The sequence below is a fragment of the Macrosteles quadrilineatus genome, unplaced genomic scaffold (genome assembly GCF_028750875.1).
Source record: "Macrosteles quadrilineatus isolate MER2022 unplaced genomic scaffold, UCM_ALF_1.0 Scaffold_2__2_contigs__length_208266976, whole genome shotgun sequence".
Classification (NCBI taxonomy): Eukaryota; Metazoa; Arthropoda; class Insecta; order Hemiptera; family Cicadellidae; genus Macrosteles; species Macrosteles quadrilineatus.
In genome coordinates this window covers 148492677-148520658 of record NW_026542595.1, presented here as the reverse complement: position 1 = coordinate 148520658, position 27982 = coordinate 148492677, and the positions used below count along the sequence as shown (strand labels likewise).

The 27982-nt window shown below is 34.0% G+C and overlaps 1 protein-coding gene across 2 annotated transcripts; it reads right to left on the bottom strand.

The window, feature by feature from the left end:
• On the bottom strand, positions 1–27761 carry LOC128985456 (uncharacterized). Of its 2 annotated transcripts, none has more exons than XM_054404945.1 (5): positions 27656–27761; positions 24626–26756; positions 21377–21512; positions 9386–9598; positions 1–4149 (listed from the first exon to the last, which is right to left on the bottom strand). In XM_054404945.1, the coding sequence occupies exons 1-5, from the start codon at positions 27672–27674 to the stop codon at positions 3916–3918; spliced, it is 2733 nt and encodes a 910-aa protein (XP_054260920.1). In that variant the 5' UTR covers positions 27675–27761; the 3' UTR covers positions 1–3915. The 2 variants fall into 2 exon arrangements, with proteins under 2 accessions (XP_054260920.1, XP_054260921.1); XM_054404946.1 differs by having other exon boundaries at positions 24626–26345; positions 27656–27741.
• Between the last annotated feature and the right edge of the window lie 221 nt (positions 27762–27982).

The following is a 27982-nucleotide window of genomic DNA, read 5'->3' as shown; positions in this document are numbered from 1 at the left end:
ATTTAATTAAATTAAATTAGTTTTGGGTGGCATATTTATAACGCGGTAATTTTGGCCAATAGAGTAACTTACATACTTCCTCTTTTTCATGGCACATTAAATTATTTTATTTAGAATTTTTGCTATAAATAAAACATATAAACATAGCAACATTGTTAATTTATCCTGTTTGTTATTTTTTGCACATTTCTTCACTAAAAAAGAATTTGAAAGTGCATACAGTAATACGATTTTTGCTTGACAACTTATTATACGAGGAACATAAATTAAATTATTTTTAATGAATTGCCATTTTATTTATGTCATTCACAATGAAATTTAATGGGTTGGATTTCTGAGTAGGCCTACTGGAAATATTTTGGCAAACACATTTGGTAGGATGTATCCAACCTTAAGCCTGCAAATGCAAACCCTCTGAAAATGTATCAAAAATACATTAATGTCAACTAACATTTTATCTACACAACAGGTACTTACTGCACTTAAAACCATCTACGTTTACTCAGGTTTAAAAAATACAAACTTAACAAAACATTAACAAACTACTATAAAAAATAAATGCTAACACTACCTATTTACAGTCATCAAAATGTGGTTTTTGGTACCTTACCAGCCACTTATCTTAACCGCCTTCATTTTGTTATATTTTTATCAATTGAAAATAGTGGTTAACTTCTATTATAGCTATATGGATTTTGTACTTCATATGACTAAGCTTACTGTCAGACAATACGGGAGAATAAATAGAAAATGTGATTAATATAAGGGGATCTATAAAAAAATTAATGTGTAAAACTTTTTAGGTTTCTAGAAACATTTAAAATAGAACAATAAAGTGTAAGGAAGTTATGATTTGCCGGCACATTTTTCAAGGGTAAATCTCAATGATTTATAAGCCTACTATGAACCACTAAACTAGCATGTAAATTTTTCCTTTTTTTATGACTTGTAGTAGTTTTCCAAAACTAAGCAGGGACCATACTGAATTTTAAATTATAATAGTATTGAATTAAGAAGTATTAAACACAAAAAAGTCAATAGTTAATTTGACGTTTCAGTGGGAAATGAGCCAAATGGGGATGTTCTAGGACCTAGTCCTACTTTGCCTCATAGTTATGTACTGTACGTTACCAATATGTTAAATGTGTTCATAGTTTTTTTTTTCAGGAGCATAACAAACAAGTCACTAACAAGACTACAAGATCGCGCCACTCATTTCCATTCATACTTGGCTTAAAATACCTACTTTGTATGGTCGCCATTTGATAAGAATTATTAAAGCATAGTTTTTTTAAGAGTAACTTACAAGTAGCTGTAAAGCTGCGGTTTTGTGTTATTTTTTTTATATAAATCTTAAGAGTTTATAATTTCCCTAGAGTAAAAAAGAACTATTTATTGTTGCGGAGCTTTAAAACTTAAGAGTCTGGCCTGGTCCGATCCTTTACGACGACGGTTAAGATTGTTAGCTCAAAGTAGGCTACCTTTTAGTAACTAAGTACAATTAAATTAGACCCGTTTAGTCTATAAGTGAGAGAATAACATATTATACATTGAATAAAAACCGTTAAAACTCTCAAGATTCAAAAAATAATTTATTTTATGTTTGGAATAATTCAGAGTATATCACGATAAAATCACCAATTTGAGTCAGTAAGTCAAATTTGAGCCAAAAAGTTACAATAAAGCAGAAAATTTGTTAACATTCGACACTTGACATAGCTCTATATGCTACCTAAAACTAGGTTTCACATCAAAATCATCAGTTTGGAAGAAAATAAAAGATATTGTTCGGCCAACATTATAGCCTAGTAGAAGTAGGCTACTAGAATGGGACCTCTTCTTCTTTATATTAGTAAGACATTTTAAAGTTTGCTGACTACGAATTAGGCCTTACTTAATAATATTTTTGTAAGTTGGCTGAGTAGGCCCTAAGTCACAAGTTACAAATGTTTACCTGGACATTTAATTTAATAAATATGCTAAATCAAAGGAAAAATTATTAAAACAAGAAACTTAAAGATAGCATACAAGATATGTCTGAAAAAAATATGTCTGTCTGGTTTGGAATAGTTAATATAGTTTTCATACGGTTAGTGTTTACAGTGAGGTTAAATTGATTATATACACAAAGTGTATTTCAAGTTCACATTGCAATAGATTAAGTAGTCTATAACTGAATTAAAATTTATGCAATTATCATAGCCTCCTCTAGTACTAGGCCGCAGCGAGGCTTAACTGGCAACGTCACAGTCCCGGCCTACTGAGAGAGCTGTATCACATTACGTATGGAGTATGTGTGCAATGCTTATGTTTACACGTTTGTTATTACTGTCAAGACTATGGCAAGTGCGGTGTTGCCACAATGTTTGGTGCAGCCTTGTATTAGAGGAAACTATTTTAAGTTTAATTTAAATGGTATGGCTCTTATTAAAAATAACTAAAACAAGCCATACGTTTTAAGATATTGAGTAATTTTTAAAACTTCCTTTAAGCCGATAGTAAATTTGTTTTACTATATTTTCACCCAATATATTGTGTAAGACTCCAATAACAACTATATTTAACATTTCAATAGTTATAAATTTAAACAATGAACTATAAAAACCCCGCATAAGACACAAAAAATGCTAATGGTACAAAAATAGGCTAGGTAACATAAATGCTAAGTGCTACATATGACCAGTTCTGATCCTAAATAATTATTTTTACTTAAGTTTAAATTGGGTACCCATCAATAGAGGATACAATTTATCCCTTTTTTAGGAAACTAACAATAATTGAACTGACAATAGAGATACATATTTTAAACATATCAATCTAATTACTTGTTCTGTGACCGTTTATTGTTTTAAACTGCAACTAAGTACATTTGCAATGTTTGCAATGTTCACTAATAACAAGATGTCTTGTTTGATTAAAATGTGTTAATTTTACACTATATTTTTATTTTATTGTTTACTAAAAAAATATTAAATAAAAAGAATTACATTTTGAAATTGTAAGTTAATCAGTTTACATTGTAGCTTGTACTGTCTTCTAGTAACCACTGTTACTATACAGTATTATGCGAGCAATTGTCAAAAGTCAAATCCTATTAAAACTATAATGCAGATAATGGTAAAGATTCAAGTTGATTAGCTCTTGGTAATTTCCATAAACCAGGATTTTCTGTAGACAATGGGTATCACTTAATAAAAAAAGGAAGGTATCCCACACTACTGTCAGTTATCAACCTTGGGTGATTTGGTAAATTTTTTTACATACATCCATTGAAGTGAGGGATTCAGATGAAAGCAATACGTTAGCTAATATGCTTATGTTTGATTTTTTTAAAGGTTATGTTATTTTCTTACCTGTTGTTAACTAACCTACGGGATCCGCGGGTGTGATTGGTGTAGAAACACCATCAGTAAAATCAGCTGATTAGCGAGCGGGAATGATCCATTCCCACTCTATGATTCTTACTCTCAGTATAATTAAGGGGCAATGTGTTTTAACTTGATTTTTTACCAGGCATAATATAATTGAAATGTTGAAAAAGCAAAGTAATAATTAAGTAGGTTTTAAATAATTTTTCAGGACTAATTTGATGTTATCTTTTTAGTTGAGGTCACATAAACTATGTTGCAGCATCAGATATAGTCTTAAAAAGTCATTATCTTAAAAAAATTAAATTTGTTTACCCAAATTATTTATTGACCATATTCTGATCAATAACCTAAAACAAACAGGGTAATGGCATAGTCTAATACCAAACGTCTTTTTCATACAAAAGAAACAAACACTCTTCCTACTGTATATCACAATAGAATTTAAATAAATTCTTTGAGCTTCTGTTACCATATCATTTGGTCCATCACATTAACACTATACAATATTCAGTTTCTGTGCTTAGATAAAAGTCAACACTACGTCTTAATTGTACATTTCCTTATACTTTTCAAGCATTTCTTCAGTCTCCATTAACTCTTGGACTTGAATCTCCGTCAAGTACATTTCAGTGTCATCTTGAGCACCGACACCTTTGTAAAATTTTTGAAATAAGAGTACCTCTTCTTCAGCATCTCTCAAAATGCGTATTTTTGCTTCTGTTATTTCTTCGATCCGTTTCAGCTCCAAGTCAAACTGCTCTTTTACTGATCTGCATTGCTGAAAATATATATTAACACAAGTTAGTCACTAAAACCTAAATTTATCTTTCAATCAGAGTGTATTAAAAATGTCTTTACAAACCAGCCAACCAGACCTTTTGTGATGGACGAATAAAATAAAAATGCTTTGTAATAATTATATTAACAGAAAATGAAAAATCGTCTATTTTTGGAACAGCAGTAGGGTTACTTTTTGTTCAAGAGGGGAAAAAATTTATTTTATTTACCTTGGCGTTATACACTAAATTGGTGTCTGGATCATAGACCTTCAAGTAAACTAAGGTAGGGAATTTTAAATTTAAATTTTTTTGAATTTTCTCCATAACCAATAAGCGTACAAAAAAACTTTAATAGGCTAGATACAATTTTTTTTAAGCTCTTCAAAATTGTCTAGAGAGACACACCCCAAGTCCTTGTTAAATCTAATGTTATTTAAATAGTGAATAAATCTAGTAAGTCAAAGGAAGTGTTTTAGCAAAAATTCTATCAGATAAATGATAATACTATTTAGTCTGCAGGTTTTTTTTCAGAACGACGGAAGATTTCTCAAATAAAAGGTCTCTATTCCACGATGGCAGGAAAAATTGTGAAATTAGGTACTAAAATTCTAAAACAAAATTAGATATAACGTAAAATGTTCTCTATAAGAATAGCTTTAGAAGCTATTTACCGCTGCTGATCTTTGTTTACTTTAATACAGCTGATCATGATTTATCATCAAGCCAGTACGCAATACTAACGTTTGGATTACTTATTTGACAGTAAATGCTACAATGTACTGTATACTATAAAAAACCAGGGATAGTGTTACATATAATTGAGACTTTTTCTTTATGCAGGGTGTCGACAGAAAATTTGTCGTTAATTTCCTTGACTTTCCATGACTATTTACCATTGATTTCCATGACTCACAAATTTACTTGAAAATTATAGTATAACATACACTTACGAATAATACTACCTAAACAAGTTATTTCACAGAAAATACTTTTGGTATTGCTATAACCAGCTGATCTCTAGTGGTTGATTATCTTATGTTATGATTTCTTAAAATAAACACTATCTTGATTCGAATTGATTAATTAATTAAAATAGTTTTAATTAATACATAAATGAACATGGTGTCAGTAGTACCGAATCCACTGGACTTAAGTGACCCATCGCGAGTACGAGAAAACTGGGAAGTGTTCAAGAAACAATGGAAGAACTATTTGATATTAGCTGAAGCAGGAGCATTAGGTGGTACAAGGTTAAGTACACCTAAACTGAAGATGGCCATGTTTTCAACAGTAATTGGCCGTGATGGACTATGTTTGTTTGAAAGAATACTTGGCTCCAATGAATCAAACCTGGATCAGGTAATTGAAGCTTTGGATAAGTATTTTTTAGGGACAGATAATTCTTTGTATGAGAGATTTATTTTTAATGGCATTGTTCAAAAGACTGATGAAACGATTAAAGACTTAATAGGTCGTCTAAAAGAGCAAATACGATTGTGTGACATTGATTCTTTAGAAAATCTCGACAAGGCAGGCCTTGAAGATCTACTCTAATTTGCGACCAACTTGTTGTAGGTATAACCAATACTGAATTAAAAAGAACACTTTAGCGTAGAAAAGACCTAAAACTTGATGAGGCTATAGAAATATGTATGCATCATGAAACAACTGAAAGGTTTGTTACAAAAATGACAGTGAAATCAGAAGATGCGGCTTTTCAAGCAAAGAGTAGACACTTAGATAACAAATAAAAGTGTCGTTTTTGTGGTAAAAACCTTATTAAGGGAGCAAAAAACTGCCCTGCGTTTGGCAAAGTTTGCACCACCTGTAAAAGGAAGAACCATTTCAGCAGCGTGTGTTGAAGTTCCGGTAAAGTTAATTTGGTCCAAGATAATGACAGTGAAGCAAATCCAGATAGCCAAAGCGAAGAGGAAGTGATGGAACTTAACGATATCCAGTATAAAAAACGACTTTTTGTAAAAATGATTGTCAACAAAAAGCTCAGAAAGTTCCAGCTTGACTCAGGTGCAACTTGTAACGTTATGGGGCTACGAGATCTAAAAACTATTCTTGACAATGTGAATCCTAAACTTAATAGTAGCTCCACTACTTTGTGTTTCTATGGCGGGTCATCCCAAAACTCACTAGGCAGCATTGTGCTTATAGCAAAATTCAAAAAGAATATTTTTGATTTAAAGTTTGAAATCCTGAATTCTGAGAGAAATCCTCTTATAGGAGCAGCAGATTGTCTTCGACTAGGCTTGATTACGACAGATGAAGAGGATTTCCAGGCTCTCACAGTATCTAACCAAATGGCCACTCATCAACATACGATATTTGAAAAATTTCCTACTGTATTTGAATGATTAGGTAGTTTTGAAAGTCTTTGCAGCATAAGAACTGACCCGTCGGTACCACCTTCAATAGCAGCATTCAGGCGACAACCTCTAGCATTGAAGAAAGAAATATGTGCTGAATTAGATAGACTTAAACAGCTCGGAGTCATCGTCGAGGTAACAGAGCCTACTGATTGGGTCAGTAGTTTAGTAGTAGTGATGAAACCTAACAAGATACGACTTTGTATAGATCCTTTTCACCTTAATAAAGCCATTAAAAGATCTCGTTATCAAGCACCAGCTATTGAGGAAATAGCTCCACAACTATATGGAGCAAAGTTCTTTAGTGTTCTGGACCTTAAGGATGGGTTTTGGCATGTAAAGCTAAATGAGAAATCAAGCAGGCTAACTACGTTTTGGACCCCCAAAGGCAGATTTCGTTGGACTAGACTACCTTTTGGTGTTGCTAATTAACCTTACAGCCTCATAATACTCCAACAAGAGCATGGCAAAGAGTTGGAATTGACTTCTTCCAGCTGGGCAGTGACCACTTTCTTATAATAACAGATTACTTTTCATCATTTTTTTAACTGAAGAAAGTGAATTCACTAAAAACAGAAGGCCTGATACAGTTTTGTAAAGAACAGTTTGCTCATTACGGAATACCAGACGTTGTTGTTTCTGACAGTGGTACTCAACTTGTTAGCCAAGACTTCAAGCTTTTTGTCCAGACTTGGATGTTTAAAATTGTTGTTTCTTCACCGCATTATCACCAATCCAATGGTAAGGCAGAATCAGCAGTTAAAATTGCAAAGAGAATGTTAAAGAAGGTAAAAGAAAGTAAAGAAGACTTTCAAGCAGCTCTATTAGAGTGGAGAAATACACCACTGGCTTACTTGGGTGCAAGTCCTGTGCAGTTTCTAATGTCAAGATCAACAAAGACTCGTTTGCCCATAACAGAAATGAAACTAAATCCAAAAATACACATAGGAGTCACATACAAGTTGAAGGAAAAACAAGAAAAATACAAGACGCACTATGATAAAGGCACTCAGGCATTGGACCCACTTAAAGTTGGACAAAAGGTATTGATACAGAAGAGACCAGACATGAAAGCAGAACCATGGACGCCTGGCGTAATAGTGTCACTAGATGGGTTGAGAACTTACCTAGTATCAATTGAAGGAAGATTATTCAGACGCAATAGAAGATTTATTCGTCCATTAAAAAGTTAAAGAGGGAGATGTTGGTATTGCTATAACCAGCTGATCTCTAGTTGTTGATTATCTTATGTTATGATTTCTTAGAATAAACACTATCTTGTTTTGAATTGATTATTTAATTAAAATAGTTTTAATTAATACATAAATGAACAAATACATTAACAGATAACAATGGAGTAAATAAGTACATCAATGAACTAATACAAACCCAAACTCATACACCAACACAACTGTGATAAATTTAATTGTTGTATATTTGTGAAATATCCTGAAAAATACTACAATAGTCGGGGTTACAGCCGACTAGAGCATAGAAAAGTCCCCTCAAATACATCCATCATTGGGGCTATCCATGACTTGTTGCCTATTTCCATGACTTTCAATTACCAGAATTTTTGTCCATGACTTTCCATGACTATCCCTGACTTCCCAGAATGTGGACACCCTGTTATGTCTTAATAAAATAAATTATTTTTACTGTGCAATTTTCAAATTTGTGTATAGTAAATTATTGTTAAGCGTATGATAAGTTAGTTGTAGAATCATGGGAGATGGCTCAAATCAGAGGAATTAAACTTAGAAATGCTGAAAAATAAACATTTTAACAGAAAATGTTATGTAATGTAATAGTTAATTGTGTAACTAGTATGAGAAGTGGCACTTTGCTGCACACGAGAGAAATGCTTACGCACAAGCCATAGGCGAGTGAGGTAAGTTTCGAGTCAATCCTGAGGACCGATTTATTGGATGATTTTGGTAAACGTTTTTCTTTTAGAAACATGTCCACAAATATGAACATTAGGTTTTTACTTCATAAACCATAAAACTAATCTAAAGACAATTTTTCAAAATTAGAGTCCACCTGGGTCTGAAAGGGAAATCAATATTCTGTGACACAAAAAAGTTAAAAGTGCATCAGGGTTGCTACTGGGTGACTCATCACTGAATGAACCGCTGCTAAGAGAAGGAAAATGAATGAATGTACTAATATTTATTCAGCTTCTCACTTCACAATAACGACTAGGGATGAGCATCGATCCTAAACCAATTTTTTGAATCGTTTTCGAAACATCTATGTTTTTCTATTGATGTTTGATGTTTTTTACATCGATGGTAGGTTACTGATGTTGATTTTGTTACATTGATGTTTTTTTGTCAAACATCAATGTTTTTGGCCATGTATTGAGATATCAATGTTTTCCATTCCTGGAGAGTACAAATGCAGACAAAACACTGAAAAAACATTGAAATACATTGATATTTCAGTACCAAAAACATCAATGTTTTCGCAACGATGTTATCAGTACATCGATTGTTGATGTCGATGTTATTATCAATGGTGAACATCAATGGTTCACCTATCTATGCTCATCCCTAATAATGACATCATTCCCATTATTATAAAAATGGCTATTCATTCAATAAATATGGTTGTCAATTAATTTGTTATTAGGTTGATAATGAACTAAGTTTAATTTTGACAAGGTTCAACCAATAAGTGTTGTAATAGCAGTATATTTTTACACCAATAGAATTCCAATATGATGAAGTCAATGGTTATATCCTTTAAAATTTACTCTCTCAGTAACCCAAACTCTTTGACGGTCCTAAATCGCCAAAAGTAGAAATATTTTGATTTTAGATGTTTGTATCAAACCCTAACAATAACTACTTACATTCAAATGGTAACTATGCAGCCGGCCCAGATCCGGGTACCCACTCATTCGAGCTCTCAGCTGTTCTTCATCTTGAGCATGTCCGAGTAGTTCAAACTCTCTATTCCTCTTGCGATAAATATCCATCCTGGTATCCTCCAAATCTTTTGCAATAGAATTGATTTTTTCTTTAAAGATTGCAGTACACAATCGCTTCTTTTTGTTATCGTCCATCTAAAATGAAAGGGGACTTAGTTTAATTTTAGACACCTGACAATTCACAGACTTTTCTCTGAATAAAAAAAACAAGTGACAGCATATTTCCTGGTCACTCGTGGCCCACATTCTTGATTGTAATAGTTTTACCAATGCACAAAAAAACCTTTATGAAGCTAAATGCTTATGGAGTGGAGAATAGTCAGACTGGTATGTTTCCGCCGAAATGAGCATTGCACGGCCGCTGCTACGATCGTGCACTGAAACATAACAGGAGGATACATGACGGTTAAGCTGATTACACAGGTAGACTACCATGTGATGCGATAGCATCAATATGCTTTCTGTAAACTTGGACTAAGTCAAGTGGTTGGGATTCTAACTAGCAAATGGGGATTTCAAACACACTTTGGAGATCAATTCAAAGGCTCTTTTGTAGGAAATGTGGCAAAAGGCAGGAAGCAGCCCACCGTTTAGGCTAATATTTGATTGGCTTTGACTGATAGCTTAATATGGACACTTTGGAAGCTAGCGGTGCCAAGAACTAAAGGTGGGCATTATTTTATGTAGGCCTTATAGGAGAAACTAGAGCTGGCCCGTGGTCAAAATTTCGACCAAAAGTATGTACTGTGCAAACTTCTCTATTTTCGCCCCACGCCGTAAATAAAACATGTGATTGGAATTTCTTCAATTTGTTTTGATTTTATGTTTATATATTCTTGTTTTCGACACCAACATGGCAACACATGTTAATTTTTTTTTAATTTTAAATTAATATTTCCCTGCGATGCACAGGAGCTGAGAAAAAATATTTTCAATAAACATGCTTGTTTAATTATATAGAATTAGTCCCATGTTAAATCTCCATAAAAAAGTTTAATTTTCATGTTTGACCCAACTAACCTAAATATTCTCAAAATCTATATCTATATCTATACAGGGTGAGTTTCTACTTAGCGTGTTAATTTTTACCAGTTGTTCTACTTACTAAAAGGAACAAAAAATGCCAAACAAAAATTTTCCAACCCCACCCGTTATGCTGTAATGGCATATTATGTGAATTTTTAAAATTACCTGTAGTAGCTTCACTAAAACGAGCACAGAAATTAAGCCAATACACGTACAGCATAATAACTTATACCAACGAAAAGAGCGTTAAATTTCCTACAAAACCATTGCAACACCTTTAACATACAACCATATTTTCACCGTTGCATGTCTCACATAACATAAATAAAGAAGTTTGTAAATTACTTCTTTACAATTTCAAAGTGGTGTTACAACTATTAACACTAATATGATGTTTTGTAAAATTACGTAAAAAACTTTTGCATTTCATGCCCGCGTTTCAACACATCTGACACAGCTTCTTAAACACACACACATCTTGTATCATGTTCCCAACAGAACGATGTTTAGTGCTCATGGAAACTCGTTTGAACACTGATGAATCTTCGTTCATTTGAAAGTCGCCTATTAGGAAACTAACAACTGAATTCACACCAGATTACAGCCACATTTGAGAACAGGACCCGTAAAATAAAATCATATCCAGATACTTCGTTGGTGAACACCAACATAGCACTAAACAATTATAATATTTTTCAACTATGTTCATGAAAAATTAACGCGCTTAGTAGAAACTCACCCTGTATATACTTATTTAATACAAGCAAGCAGGTTTTTTGTGACAATTACTCCTCCGAAACTACTGAACCGATTGATATGTTTCTTAGAAATTATTATGTTTTTAGAAAAATAATTAGAGAATGGGGCCCTGGGGCCCTTTAAAGTTTTGTATTTCTCCATAAGATTAACATGGGAAACAAAAATTGTTATGAAACTCCAGCTGTTGTCAGACATTAAAAATGAGAAGAACACATGTTAATTGTAAACAGTCAATAAGTTTGCTAATTTAACAGTTTGCTACAAAAATTTACTCACTTGGAAGAAATTAAATATTTACTATTTGAATTTGGTTGGCGTAAATATTACAATGGAAAAAGCGAGAGAGCCTGTACTGGATAAATTGATATATTAAAAAGAAAACTGAATCAACACTGTGCTGCATTTCTTAGTAATATTTGAAAGAGACAATTTCAACGAATAGTCATAGAAAGGTCATAGAACACCGCCAAGAAGAAGAAATAGAAATAATGTTTTTTTTTTTAGAATTTATAATCGTTATTATGTACAACCTAATGCGGCAACAAGTAAGGCTATTTGTAGAAAAAACTAAAAAACAAGATCAGCTTTTGAAAAATGATAAGATATTTACAAGAAATGTTGATTATATCGATCTTTTATGTACATCTAGAGTATTTTCATAATCTTTGAGTTGAATCATTTAAAAGGCATCAGAAATTATGACTGTTATTTGTTTTAAAATAACACCTGTATTACTTAGCAACTGCTCAAATTCGAGCAACAGGTACACTAACAAATAAAACCTGCACATATAGGACTAATAACCTTTCTTTTGGTACAACTCGTGTGTATATCGGTCCAGTAGTATGGTCAGGGTGGCTGTCGTAAGCTTTAAATTTTGGCCTTATGTTAAATCTCCATAAGAAAAGTTGAATTTCCATTTTGACCAATTAAAATAAATATTATCGAAATACAAATAAAACCTGCAAATATAGGATCAATAACCTTTCTTTTGGTACAACCCGCGTGTAATTCGGTCCAGTAGTATGATCAGGCTAGATGTCATAAACTTTGCAAAAGTTTTTTATTAAATAAGATTTAATTTCAACCAAATCGGTAAAATGTTAATAATGTGCATGCGTTTCCTTGAATTAGTCGAATTTGGTATAGAATTAAAAGTTTTATTTTGTAACTAGCTGTGTGCCCGTTCTACGTACGGGATCTTGTAGTAAGTTGAAACCAACGATCACACAAGACCAATAGATGGAGCATTTTGGCCGCGACGTGAAGCCAGTATTTTTCACTATTCTTTACTAAGATGGCGGCTGCCGGCTGTGATGAGCTCTAATAGCGGGCACAACTAATTAAATGTTAGTTTATATCAATGATATCCGTGACAATACGCCTTTGTATTATAATTTTTAGATGGATACAAAAAATAAAATGAAGAACATTTATATGTACTCCGTGTTTTTCAAATTAGTTTAGTAACTTTTCTGTATAGCTCCAAACTTGAGTATCTAAACTGTATTCCAAGTGAGGTTATAGGCAGAATCTGCCCGCATGACGCAACGCGGCGCCCTATATTACATATTAAATTACAAACAAACTACACCAGCTAAAAATTTAAAAAAATATGATCCAAAAGATTCAACTCTTTAGCTGCAAAATCCGCCATTTTTTAACTAACCTGACCAAAAGATATAAAAAAGTAGCACGCACCAAATTTTTTTATGTCATATTTTAAAACTCATTTAAAAGTTTCGACTTTATATGAATATTTAAAATAGAAAATACTAACTTTTAAGCTTTTAATTTTAAATAAAACCAATAGTGTCCTAGACTTATTGACTTCACTCATACAAAGTTTCAACCATATAACTTAAGTCTAAGTAGGCTAAATGTTGAGTTATTTTGAAGCGGAACATTGAGTTTTGGTGCTGTTTTCATCGACATCTAGCGCTTTTAACCTACAGTAAGATGGCGGACCTAGCTTCACCTGCTTTAATGTTAGTTAGATAGGCGTGCTCCATCTATTGGTCTTATGTGATCGTTGGTTGTAACCTTCTTATATTCAGAGCAGGAGTTGGTTTACATATTTAGTGTGCTTTTTTCCAGATATGCTGGCACAATTACAATTACTGTATAGGAATACATATAATCCTTCGCAAATGCAATATCTGAAAGTTTCAAGCCAAAACAAATGCTTCACAATTAAATGTCACCCGATCATGTTAGTCCATAGTTTATATCCAATGATAAAAAAAATTGTTTTATAGATCCATGTGGCATAGCCCTAAGTTAAAAGTATTTAAAATACTACCTCAACCTCACCACTGCACACTTTATTCCGGTTGAAATTTTCATTAACATAAAGTTGCTCTTGTCTTTTCCAGAAACACTGAGAAATAATGACATTAATGCATTACCAACCGACAGACACACAAAAATACAGAATTGAATTGGGGAATTTGCTACACTTTAACAAAAGCAAAGTTACATACAAAATTAGTATTTGAAATTGTTGATAGTGTCGTCAAATTTTATGATTATGATATTTAGGCCTACTAATCGTGCAGTGATAATGCCTTTTGTAATGACAATTTATATTCGCTTTGCTTAATCCGAAGATGACTCGAAATTGTGTTGAAATGAAGGCATGCTTTATGAAACAAAGTACAATAGACGATTTAGATAGGTAATAACTTACAATATTGTTATTAATGTTATTTATTGTTTTCACAAAATATAAATCATGGTTATTGTTATTTTTATTATTTATTGTTTTCTAGGTTGGTCCATGTCCCATTTACTGTAGGCCTATACATATTTTCAATTCAACTATGTATTTATTTCTATTTACCCTTAGTTCTTTCATTGTCCAAGTATTTGCATGTACTGCATTCTTATTATTGTTAAGTACTTTTGATATACCTCTCCTTATTATTATTTAGGCCTATATAATATTAGGTCATAATGAGCAATTAACAACTTGTAATCAAACTGTAAAATTTTATAAAATCCGTTGGTAAATATATAAATAAATAAATACAAAAGCCACAAAACATTGATAAGTTAATAACGTAAAGCCTGAAAAATTCATGATAGTTTGCTAAAAAATTTTTCTACTTAATGTGTTATCACTTCATAGCATAAACTAACATTTTGGAGTCCAGACAGAAAACGCAAAACTTATACAGTAAGACATCAGTTAAATGTAATAAGGAATAAGGTGCAACACCAATGATAACTGTTAATAATAGTGATGTAATAAACAATTATTGGTATATCTAGCAAACATTAGGCGGAAATGTGACAAAAATCGCACAAAGCAGGGTTTTTGGACGTTTGTAGTGTCATTTCCTAAGTAGGAAGGCCATGTACTCTAGGGAAAAGTACCGTTATCAAGAATCGTTGTCAAAATGTGGTTGTGAATAATTAGGCCTACGTACCTAAGAGATGGGCTATGGGCCATAATTGGCGGTATGGTCCAGTGATTGCAGCACAAAGAGGTGAGTAGAAACCGAAAGTGACACATTGGCAAAGCGAGCTTAGCTACATTTGTTACAAGTTAAACCTCTGTTACAATCACAGCGAAATCGGAAAGATCTTCCATGATCGCAGCTACATCACCGATGACCCACTGCAGTTGTGATTTTTTACTTTACACTTTACACAGCTGTCCTAGAAGCGCCGTCAATGAGTGGAAACCTTTTTTGTAAGCTATTGGCGACCATGATTAAAAAAATGACACTGATTCACGGTCTTTTTCTAGTTATCAAAACTCAAGAATAATTGTCGCACTTGCAATTAATTAAATCCGTTATACAAGGCACAACCTTTTTAATCTCACTTGGTTTGGATTTGTTTACAAAACACGATCAGAAATGATTGCGGTATTTGTAAACAACATTTATTGTAAACATTATCAGTGACAGCTAGAAGTGAGAATTAATCCATACAACTTTTCGTTATTTCATAAAATGTAATAGTAAACATTACGAGAAAACTTGACAAAAATCTGACAAAATTGGGTTTTTGATGGTTCGTCATTTTGTTTCCAAAGAAGCAAGGCCATGTTAATTAGCCAAAGACACTCTCACTAATCCAGTGAGTACAGACAAATTATTTGAATCTTGATCGGTACTCTAGTTTTCTCGGAGTAGGTCTTGTAAAATGACATTTTGGCGTTACAGACAGAATGACAGAAAAGTCAGACAAACAGACAGACAAACAGGCAGTAATTGAGAAAAGACTCGTTTCGGCTTTCTTAGGCTATAAAACGTAAAAAACAACCAAAAACTGCATGATTCTACGCAATGTACAGACAAAAACTGTAATTTTATTTATATGGAAATACATTGCGGTAAACCCAAACTCAAACGAGTCAACATGGCAACCGTTTGAATATTTCTTGAATCTGACATTTTTTACCCAGCTGTTATTTTGAGCTAAAATTTCCGGCATTGTATTCTACTAAATACCTGGGGACCAAGCTTTGCTCGGGGAAAATCATTAGTTTACTCTGACACCAGTCTTAGTATTGCAGGTACATTAACTTTGTCAGTAGACAAGGTCATTCCGATGATGACGGAGGGTGAGGACAATTGGACCTGTATGTCACATTTCATGTATCTAGATGCAGGCTTGACAAAGTACTGAAATGTTTTCCTGTTGCAGGTGTCAGATTTTATAATAGAATACCAATTCAGGTAAGACGGCTGCCAAGTAAAAAATTTTCCAAAATCATTAAAAACTGACTTCTAGAAAACACTTTCTATAGGCTAGCCTAAGTGAGTATAATGAAGCAGATTTCTCACCAATGACAATTGGACTTGAATAAAGTGATTTATAGCAGCCTGTTCTTGCATGTTGTGTTTGGTATCAATCTTTTTTACTTATTTTTATATATATTTAAGTGTTTTCTGCATGTTTTTGTGCATGTTTTTATTTTATTATTATGGACTGACTATTGTAGGTCAAGAGGACCCCAAGAGGATTGTAGTTTGTTAATTTCTGACCTAGCTTATTACTTGAATGTTGAATAACCCAATAAAATTTTTATTTTGATTTTGGTTGAAGACTTGTGGACAGAGCTTCGATTTTTTTACAGCAATAATGGTCTTAATTATCTCTGTGGTATTTTATCTCTACTAATCTTACTCATTTCCTATAATCAAAGACCATATCATAAACTATATAAAAAACCTCATAGTTCTATAGAATTGTTTTTAAATCCATCCAGCTGTTAATTCAAACAAATCATATTGCACTGAAACAAACCCAAGATTTTAAAGATCGCTCTAAAAAATGTTTATCTAAATAATCTTTTATCCTCTTACCGAATAAATGAACGCATCAATGATTATACCATTACAGATATTATAAATAAGTCAAATCTACGTATGCCAGTTTAGTTTTAGCCAAATGCTGAATTTTCACTGAGCTATAATAATAACTGGAGTAACCACTCTGTGTTTTAAAAACGTACCACTGTTTTTGATGGTTTTGTTTCAGAGTTTCGTTTCGTTAGGCTGGCCGGGTGATCGGGTTGGTGGGACTTGTCAAATTAGAGGCAAAATCAAGATGGCGTCATCCTGTCTTGTTGATGATAGTAAACAAAAATCTGCCGACTCAACATTATGATTGCAATATAAGTTTATTTATTTATTTTACGAGCAAGAGCAACCCATTTTAACAAGATCATAAACCGATGGTTTTAATTTAATCAAATGCCATAGGGCTATTGGCCTAAACCAATATCTCCAAACCAGGAAACTTGACTAGCCTATTTTCACCACATAGCTTGAAAAAAAGATAAATAGGTTGGTATTTATTTACTTTCAAACAAAAACAATTTATAATGTTTCAAAATAACTTTAAATACAGAGGTTTTAACATGCAATAACTTAAATAAGTTTTTGATACAAGTCCTTGAAATAACGAATAATATAACTCCAAATAAATAGTATGGTAGGTTAGAATGAATTGGAATTATTTGACAGCATCCCACCAACCGATCACACGGCCAACCTAACAACACGAAACACAAAAAAAAAACCAGCCAAAACAGTGGCACGTTTTTCTCTAACGTTTAACCATAGAGTAGTGACTCCAGTTTATAATCTATATCTCAATGTGAATTTTGTGTCACAAACGCTGAATATTTACATCTGTTGCATTGAGGAAATGGTATTTTGCCAAAAGATAATCTAGAATGTAAGCGTCAGGTGATAGACTTTAATCATTCAAAATCTGTCAAGTGGTTGATTCAGAATTGATAAAATAAAAACACTCGGTCATGTTTTAATATATAAATGAATGAATGATGATCCATACCGTTTATTAGTATACGTTGGTTTGGATTGTTATATTTTAGCTAAACCAATGGGATAGATCAAAACATGTCTACCTAAAAGGCAAACAATTAAATTTGAAATGGCTGTAACGAAGATGTAACACCAACAATAACTAAGATTTAAAGTAGCTTTGGTGTGTTGTATTGTAAAAGTGACTCACTATCACTGGTTCTTGGGAAAAGTACCGGTACCGAGAATCGTGGTCGAAATGTGTAATTGGGTAGGCGCCTACGCACCAATAACAGATGGCTCATAAGAACAGAAAATATGCTACTATTACACAAAATGCTAACCGAGAGAGCATTGCCTGTCAATTCGTAGGCAGCGCCACCAGCATACATACAATGCACCAGCATAGCAATGCTGGTGGCGCTGCCTACGAATTGACAGGCAAAACTCTCTCGGTCAGCATTCTGTGTAATAGTAGTATGTTTTCTGTGCTCATAAGCCTATTATTGGTGGATGGCAGCACAATAGCGGTAAGTCGAAAACGAAAGTGAAATATTGGAAGAGAGAGTTTAGTAGGAAAAACACTGTAACAATCACAACAAAATTGTAAAGGTCTTCCTGGATCACAGCAACAAGAATCAAGAATTTATTTTGATCATTCAACAATTACATGCCATCAGTCTCGTCATAAGAAAAATTACAAAATGTTGTAAAAATATATAATTAATAAAAGTTAAATAGCCTACAACAAATAAATTACATCTGCATCATGCATCACATCATACATAAATTACAAGGTACATTTACATAAACTAGGCTACACATTCAGCAATGGCCTACATTAATGAACAGTCCAGATTTAAAAATTCAAAAGTGTTATAAATAGGGCTGTTGACCAAAAAGTGTTTAATCCTGTCTTTAAACTTGTTTAACACGTAGAGTGCGGCCGTTCCCGATCGGGTACGGCGCTTGGCCCCCGTACGGTGCGTCCGAACCCCATCGGGAACGCTCGGTAATGCCTTTTGTATATCTTCGTTTTTGCTCTAGCGTCGGCCAAAAGCGGACCTATACGACGTTAGCGTGTAGTATGTGACTTGCATTTTGTTGTGGTGTAGGTTGGTAGTAAATTTCCCCGTAAAATCCCAGTCTGGCAATCTCAAAAGTCTTCTTTTTGTCCCGTCTTTTTCCCTCCATTTGGTAATACAATTCCAATGGGACCGGCTATGTTCCAAGCAGTGCTGCTATCTGTGGGTGTTTAGCGAACTACATCGACTCTCGTTGTAAAGCAGGACATCCCCTCACGTTATTTGCTATTCGTCAGACCAAAATTGGAAAGCCAATCAAAGCGGCAATCGGGTTTACTCGACGCTGAGGGCTGCGCCGCACTGGGGATACGCCCGCTATTTGACGTGCCGCAGCGAACGTGTTAATGGCAGGTCTTTGATTTCAGTAGGAAGAACATTGTACAGCTTAAGTACAGTGACCTCAAAACTTGTTAAGGTCCTTGAATAAGTATTGTAGGTACTTAATAAATATGTGATTCTTTTGCCTAGTAGAGTAATTGTGTAGATTTTCACACAACAATAAATTGTGGACATTCTTTTACACATAAATTAAGCAGTCCAAAACATAAATACAGTAGCTGGAAGAGTGAGTAGTAGCAGAACAAACAAAGGCTTGCAGTGTGCTCTAGGCCTAGTTCCATACATTATACGTACAGCTCTCTTTTGCAGGATTAGTAATTTGACAACAGAGGAGTGGTTACCCCAGAGAATAGTGCCATAGTATAGATGACTAAATATGTGTGCATGGTAAACAGTTACAAGTTCATCAATAGAAACAATCATACTCAAAACTCTAAGTAGAAAACAGAAAACCGCGATCACCCACTTCAGAAGTGATTATTTAGGATACTTGATACAACAGCCATCAAAATTCCATTAATGTGTCGATTGTAGGCAATTGGTGGCAATGATTTGAAAATGTAAATTTCCCAGTCTTTTACAATTAGGCCTAATGTTTACGGTATTTTTCCCGGTTATCAAAACTCAAGTAGAATTTCATAGACATAGAATCTCCAGGTTCCTGACATGGATGATGGTTATTTTAATTTAAAGTTAGGCTACACATTAATGTACTTGCGATTAATTAAATAGGCTACGTAATGTAAGTCAAAAAGTCACTTAAGCTATCTCACTTGGTTCATTGAATGGTTTCTGATTTGCTTACAAAATGTGAATGGAAATGTTGCAGTATTTGTAAACAACATTTAAAGTAAACATATTAGTGACAGCTAGAAGTGAGAATATCAATCTAAGCAGCTGTTCGTTATTTCATAAATGACAAATAGTAAACATTGGGAAAAAACTTGACAAAAATCAAACAAAATTGTGTTTTTGATGGTTTGTTATTTTGTTTCCAAAGAAGTGAAACCATATTTCTATAGCCAAAGACACTCTTACCAATCCAGTGAATATAGAAAAATTATTGAATCTTGATCGGTACCGGTATTCTTGTTTTCTCGGAGTAGGCCGCGTAAAATGACATTTTGGCGTTACAGACAGAATGACAGAGGGACAGACAGACAAACGGAAATTGAGATAAAACTAATTTTGGCTTTCTTAGGCTATGAAATGTAAAAATAACAAAAAACTGCATGATTCTACGCAATGTACATGTACAGAAAAAATGTAATTGTATTTATGTAGATTACTGAGAATGGCCATAATAATAGCATAGATAAAACATACTCCCTTAGTAGATTTCTCATCCTTATGGAACAGCTGAAGACAATTTTATTGTTAGTTCATGTACGGTTTATGTAGAGGTCGTGTTTTGTTTACAATTTGTTTCCCGTTATTACAGCCATTTAAAACCTCGTTTAACCAAATAATACGATCTAATCATAAACAATAACTTGTCTCCTAGTTATATAACCAAACAGTAAAGCACAAATCAAGAAATTAACCCTAAAATAATGGAAACAAAGTTTCATCGACACTAGCGCCTTTGTGTCACGTACTTACTTGATACTTGATACTTGTATTCTTGATCCTTGACTGACAATGTCAGATAGATCGCGTCATGTCTTTAAAGATGTAAAGACTTTTAAAGACTGTAAGTTACTATAATAAAACTAATATTTACAACTACTGGTGGTATGGCGGACGTTTTTACTGTAATGGGAAGAGTGGTATCTCATTTAGCTCCCCCAGCGAATATAGTGGCCTATTCACGAGGGCCTTATGAACAACTTTTTTAAATTCTGTCATGCCCATCTCTCGAACTTTTGACGTACATGAACTAGACACGAAAAACGTGCTTCAAAATTTACAATGGGATGAGAAGTCTACTTGTGTTGGTTAGTCTATGATAATAGGCTATATTTATAATGTTATGTGAACTGATAAAACAAGTGAGTGAAATAACACTATTTCACTATTGCTGTTATCCTATTAATATTTACCAGCTGAAAAGAATTGGACGAGGAAGTAATAGTGTGACAAAATAATAGTATTATCTTAACTGTTTCATAAAACCAGAAACGTATTGGACGAGGAAGTAATAGGTTACTAAATAATAGTATTATCTCACCTTTTCCAGAAAAGCTAAGGAACGTTCCCGACTAATATTGTAAGTGTTTTTAATATTATTATTACTAAAATTCGCTCTCAGAATTATGTTTAAGGACATGCACATATAGCCTAGTTGGGCACATTGTACAAACACCAAAAGTTCTATATATTCTTCACTAATTTTATTGATCACAAAATAGGCCTATACTGGTGCATGGTCACAAACAGAACTTTCTGATCGACTGGGTGGTAAGATTTATACTTACTGTGTGATAGTTGTTGTTATTTAGGGTGAATTCAATAGGGGACAATTTGTTCCTTGCTCTCCATTGACGATAAGTCAAATTTCTATTGGGATCAGGTGGAACAAGACTTCGCCATCTGTCTCTTACAGCCTTATACCTACAAAATGCATGGGTTGGATGAGTTATGAAAGTGTAGGAGTAGGCCTATACTAAATAGGCTATTCAAATCAAAGAAAACAATCTTTGCAACACTTGTGAGGCCTAGGTTAAAAGTATTACCTTAACCCTGCATCTGGCAGCTACTGTAAATCTCTGCACTGGCAGGCTATTTTTACCGTATAGGTTACTTTAGAGCTGTAGGCTATAAAAATTGTGCTCTACCATACAAAAGTATATAGCCTACTAGGCTATTTGATTTTTTATTTTTCAGTAGGCTACATTAAGTTACAAGGAACAAATTTAAACCATTGTCAGATGGTAAAAAAAAAAAAAAAAAATACTTAGAACGTGATACTTGTAAGAACAAAAACGAAAATTAGGCTTGTAAAAGTTTTCTAAAGCAGAGGCTTGGGAAAAGAACAAAAACTAGGTACGAAGAAACACAGATTTAACTTAATTAAAAGCTGATTCACATAAGGTCTTGAGTTTTTTGGCACCACTAAAATTGCAACAGCTTTAGGGTAGAAACACACATACAGCGATTGGAGCGGAGCAGGCAGGGCGATTCAGAGCGAGCTGTAGCGGCGCAACTGAGAGCGACTGACGTCGCACACATACAGCAATTAGCGAGAGCGACACGAACGGGAGCTTGATCATTTTCAAGATACAACAATCACATAAGACCTAGATGGAGCATGTTAGCCGTGTCGTGAAGCCAGTATTTTTCACTAATCATCACCAAGATGGCGGCTGCCGGCTGTGATGAGCCCTACTAATAGCGAGTGTAACTAATTAAATGTTAGTTTATATCAATGATATCCGTGACAATAACTTACGCCTTTGTATTACTGTATAAATAAACATTACTAACACCATGACCTTCAAAATAGGCTTTCAATTTTTTTTCTAGCGTTTACTGTTTCTTAAAAAAAAGTTAGATTACATAATTGACAACAAAAACTTTTTGGGCAATTCTGAAAAGCTACCAATTATTTTATAATATATATGTATCTATATCGTATAAAAGTTTGATAAATTTCTGGCGTTTGGTTTACAACGTACGAAATTTCAAAGTAACAAGATAGTTTCTGACACTCTTTATACAACTCTCCTTTATATTCTCATATTAATTTCCTTTAAGCTGGGTTTTCCTAGACGCGGAGTCGGCCAGCGGAGAGCGGACAACGGAGAGCGGAATTGAAATTAACATGGCATTCCGCTCCGCTGCTAGGAAAACAGTAACATTAAATTGCCTAAGACCAGCTGAGTCCGCTCTCCGTTGTCCGCTCTCCGCTGGCCGACTCCGCGTCTAGGAAAACCCAGCTTTATAGTCTGTCATATTAATTTTTGTGAAAGAGCTAAAAAATACTAATTTTTAGATGAATACCGGTACAAAGAATAAAACTAAGAACATTTATATGAACCCCGTGTTATTTTCTAATTAGTTTAGTAACTTTTCTGTATAGCTTCAGACTTGAGTGTCTAAACTGTATTACAAGTGAGGTTGTAGGCAGAATCTGCCCGCATGGCGCGACGGGTAGCCCCTATAGTACAATTTAAATTACAACCAAACTACACCAGCTGAAAAAAAATATATGATAAAAAATGAACTCTAGCTACAAATCCATTGTTTTTTAACTTAGGCTACCTGACCAAAAAAATAAAAAAAGTAGCAGCCGACAAACTGTTTCATGTCATATTTTAAAACTCATTTAAGAGCACCCGGCACCAACTTTATTTGAAGATATAAAATAGAACATATTAACTCTAAACGTTTTAATTAGAACCAATAGTGTCCTAGACTTATTGACATCTTTCATACGAAGTTTCAATGATTTACCTGTAGTCTAAGTAGGCTAAATGTCAAGTTATTTTGAAGCGGGACATTGAGTTTTGGTGCCGTTTTCATTGGCATCCAGCGCTTCTATCCTACAGTAAGATGGCGGACCTGGCTTCAGCTGCTTGAATGTTAGTTACATAGGCGTGCTCCATTTATTGGTTTCATGTGATCTTTGCCAAGATATCACATAGTAAGTTCGCACTCAATTTGCAGCACAGCAAAACACGTGGTATCATTTATTTTGTGTGCTTCAAACCGATCGGAGAGGTTGCATGGAATGAATCTAGGAAATGAGGAGGTATATGGTGAATATTGCCATTTTTGTCCAGTTCCTGATTCATGCAATACATGTCTACCTCAACCTCTGAATACATTGTTTCAAAAAGAGGAGGCTTGAAGGTTCGAGAAGGTTCCAAAACGCTCTGGGTAGGTTCCGTTTCCGTTAGAATGGGTGTAGCCTACAGAGCGGCCTACTGGCAAAAGTGGAACTAAAAATGTCCACAATATCACACAATGCCCGCTCCGCTCCAAAACGCTATAAAAACAAACAAGATTGTTCCAAAGTTAACCGCCCCGCTCCACTACGCTTGCAACAGCGGTTTGTGTGCGCGTTACTACTAGATTGTATGGATTTGATTTTGTCGCTCTAAATCGCGCCGCGCCGCTCCCAGTCGCTGTATGTGTGTTTCTACCCTTAGTTAGGCGCCCAGTTAAAATATAAACATCATCTAGGTAGCAATGTATTTGAAGTTTAATTATTCCTTTTTGGGTTTTTAGAGTAGTAGACTAACAGCCGAGATTAGCGATGACTGGGGGTTGGAGGTGAGTTCCCCTTCTGTTAGGTTAGGTTGAATCAGACAAGAGGCACTTTTGCCCACTGAAAAACTGTAACTTGGATACTACAACACCTAAAACAGTCATCTGCTACATAAGGCCTATTTCACCGTTTTCTTTAGTTGATACATTCCACACACATATCTGAAAAACCCATGTGGGCTGACACATGTACCTAACGTAAAAATAGACTTTATCTTAAAAAAGATGAGGCAATTAAAAGAGTGCCGGTTAATCGTAGTCATCTTTTAAAAGCTAAGTTAAATGAAAAGTAGTAGGGGCCATTATACTCACTCACACCATAAATACCACTCGGCTATTTTTCAGTGGGGGTACCATTCCCTACAGTTAAGACTGAGTTAAATCATATTTTTTTAATTATTCAGGAATATATATATATATTTATATATATATATAGGGTTAGAAGAAAAACTTACCTCTCTTCATCAGTTGTTAACCTGCCAAGCTTCTGCCATTCTGGGTTATAATTATCTTCATTCTCCTTAGGGTCTGAGCTAACAAATTCAAAAAATTCATAGTCATTTTCATTGTTGTTTCCCTCCAAAAGAACTTTTTCTTCATCATCAGATTCCTCTTCATCACTACCTTGTGGTTCTTCTTTTATTTTACTTTTAGAATCTTCAATGTAATTAGTGTGCTCTTGATCATCAGATTCTTTTTTTACACTTGCGATAGGACCTTCCATTTCCTTGGATGAGAGGACATCAGACATATTTCCTTCAACGATTGTCACATTTTCTGATGCAAACCCATCATTATTGACCTTGCTGTCAGCATCATTTGATTGATCCATGGCTATTGATTTAAGGCAGGTTTTATCTACATTGGTTATTGTGCTTTCATCCATCGATAATAAAGAGAAACAAGTATTATCATCCAGATCAACGTTCATTGATAACTCCTTCCAAATTTCATTAAATTTTTCATCGTCCAACTGGTTTTCAAGTTGAACTTGGGAGTGATATTTTTCCAACGTTTCAATATGGGAGGAGCTTTTCATCATAGCTTCAGTTAAGGATTGACAAGCTATCTCAAAGTCATCTAGTTTTGAGGTATCGACTTTTGAGGAATCAGCTACAAAGGGATTTTCTTGATCAGCTTTAGAACATTCGGCTTCAGAATCACCACATTCGTCCAATACAATAAAGCCTGAAGACATATTTCGAGAGAGACAACTTGGTTGCCACATCTTCAATAAAGATTTTGCTGGTGCTTCAAAACATTGCAGTTTCGATGAGAATTCTTCTGAGTCAACAACAGGATTGTTTTCTCCAATTCTCAATTTTTTCTCAGTAATGGAATCACTATCTTCATTGGTTTCTTCTATTGGTTCAAGTCCAACATGTTTCCGTTTTAAGTTATTCTTTCCTTGTGAGCATTTGACATTCAAAGGCGACACATACCCAAAAAAAGTATCCCCTACAGATACATTGTTCGTATCTTCTGCATTTCTTGACACATTGGGGGTGCTATAAAACATCCCTTGATTTGATACTTGTTTAAAACTTGAGACCTCACTTCCTTGTGACTCAACTGCCGATTCAGTTTGAATTGTATATTTTTGAGGTGTGGTGTATAGATCTCTTCTTTTACCTAAACTTTCTTCAACGTTGCATGTATGCCTATTGTCTTCATTTGTCTTTTCATTAACAACATATTGAGACTCAAGTTTGGGATCCTCAACTTCCTTACACTCACTTGCAGCATTTGAGTTACTATTGGATTCATTAGACCAACATGGAAAACACTCATCATCACCCATATTTTGGGTGGATTTAGGTAACTCTTCACAATTATTTACGTCTGAATTTGAATTCAGTTGGTTTCCAGTTGAATTGGTTTCAAGTTTGTTGTTTGCAAGATCAATTGGTGAATTTTCGGAAACATGGTTTAAAATATTACAATCTTTATAAGAACTTGTAGAAAGGTCTTTTTCTTCACTCGAACCAACATTGAGTTCTTCATTGGGTTCTTCATTGGAATCCCCTACTTCTAAACCGTTGAATGAAAGACTAGTTTGATCACCACATTGTTTTTCACTAGTGTTTATATTCAGGATTTGTTTTTTGTCAGTGATTAAGACAACTCCCTCAACAGAAGAAATATCATTCATGATTTCAGATTTTAATTCACTATCTAAAAGTGAAAGCACTTTTTCAGAACTGTTTTGAAAGACTCCTTGGCAAGACACTGACTTAGGATTCTGAGTTGTTGGTGAACCATTATGAGTACTACCATCATCACACTTAGGCGTATCTGTTGCCATATTTTGAACTTCAAAATCAGGTGTAATGTTTGTAGTAAGATTATAATTGTTAGGAAAGCTTGGTTCATTTACATTTGAATTATCATTTGTGACTTGGGTTACACAAGAATGTCCATCAAAGCAATTTTCATGATCTTTATACTCAGATAAAGTAGATTCAAGTAGATCAAACTCAGCATCAAATGTTTCACTTTTATTTACAGTTATGTTATTGTTTTTGTTTGGACTTGGAATGGTTTCTTTCATTTTCAAATCATTGTTTTCACACAAATCACCCATTTCTTAAAAGAAAAAATGAAGCAAAAAACAAATAAAATTCTCTTTTGGAGACAAGTTAAACTTAAACTTTACTTGAGCCTAGACATACATTTACTTTGATACTGTACTCAGTGACTTTCAATGTTTCAAAAAGAAAATTGGGCTTGAGCAATTTCTTTTATCTGAAACTGATTATCAATTTTCTTTACAAGGGGGGTTGTTCCAACACACTTTAGGCTAAAGTAAGCTAAAATACTGTAAATTCAATAAAGCATTAGGCCTAAACTTACTTATGCCTATTTTGTTCAACATTGGTTAACTTAGGTTTAAATATGACTTTGATGTTCTTGGTAACTTTAGGCTAATAGTTGTTAACTTAACCCTGTTCAATAGGTTTATTTAACAAGAGGCTTTACTTTACTTGACTGGTTGAGTTGCACTGAATTAAGCTTGCACTATTCAGTACCACTTTGAAAAAGGGGCTAGGGTATCCATACAATTTGACTAGGATAAGTTTAAAGGAGGAGTTTTGCCAAAGGATGGAGATTCAATTGTTGAGAACAAAGAAAATAAAAGGAAAATTGTTATAAAGAGTATGTAACTCAAGTCACAAAGTATGTCAGCACTAGCAAGACAATGTGTCACCATGCTTTGGAGTCTTTTCTCACATATTCAAAGAACATTTTTTTTAACACGTCATACAGTAGTTTATCTATAAGATAATAAACACACAACAAACTGAGATAATTTGGAGTTTTTAACTATTTTAATGTGTAATAACGAATTGTGGGTTCGGAGAGATTTGATGACAATAGCCTAAACTTATATCTTTTAAATAGGTAATGACTGTCTCGCTTATTGAAAATAGAAAAGGCTTAATGCATGTAACTACATTTAGAGTCCATAAATATGTTGGTCATACCACTATAAGCAGTTGTCATTTTTTGATAATATTAATTTTGAACTTATCAATAAACATAGTCGTGGAATGAACAATCTTCAACGGCCGCACATAACCTCAATTTCAATTAGTCAATTCAATTCAGTAGTACTTTTTCTTCTTTTCTTCGTTTACTTTCTTCATTTCTTTTCTTCTTCTTGTTCACTTAAAAAGCCGACTTGGTTGAACTACCATGTAGCCACTGAGCTATAATTCTAACTGGAGGTAGCACTGAATGTCAAAGATGCGTGTCGCCAGCCGCCATGTTTGCGTGAGTCTGGTGTCATAAGAAGCCATATTATTGCTATA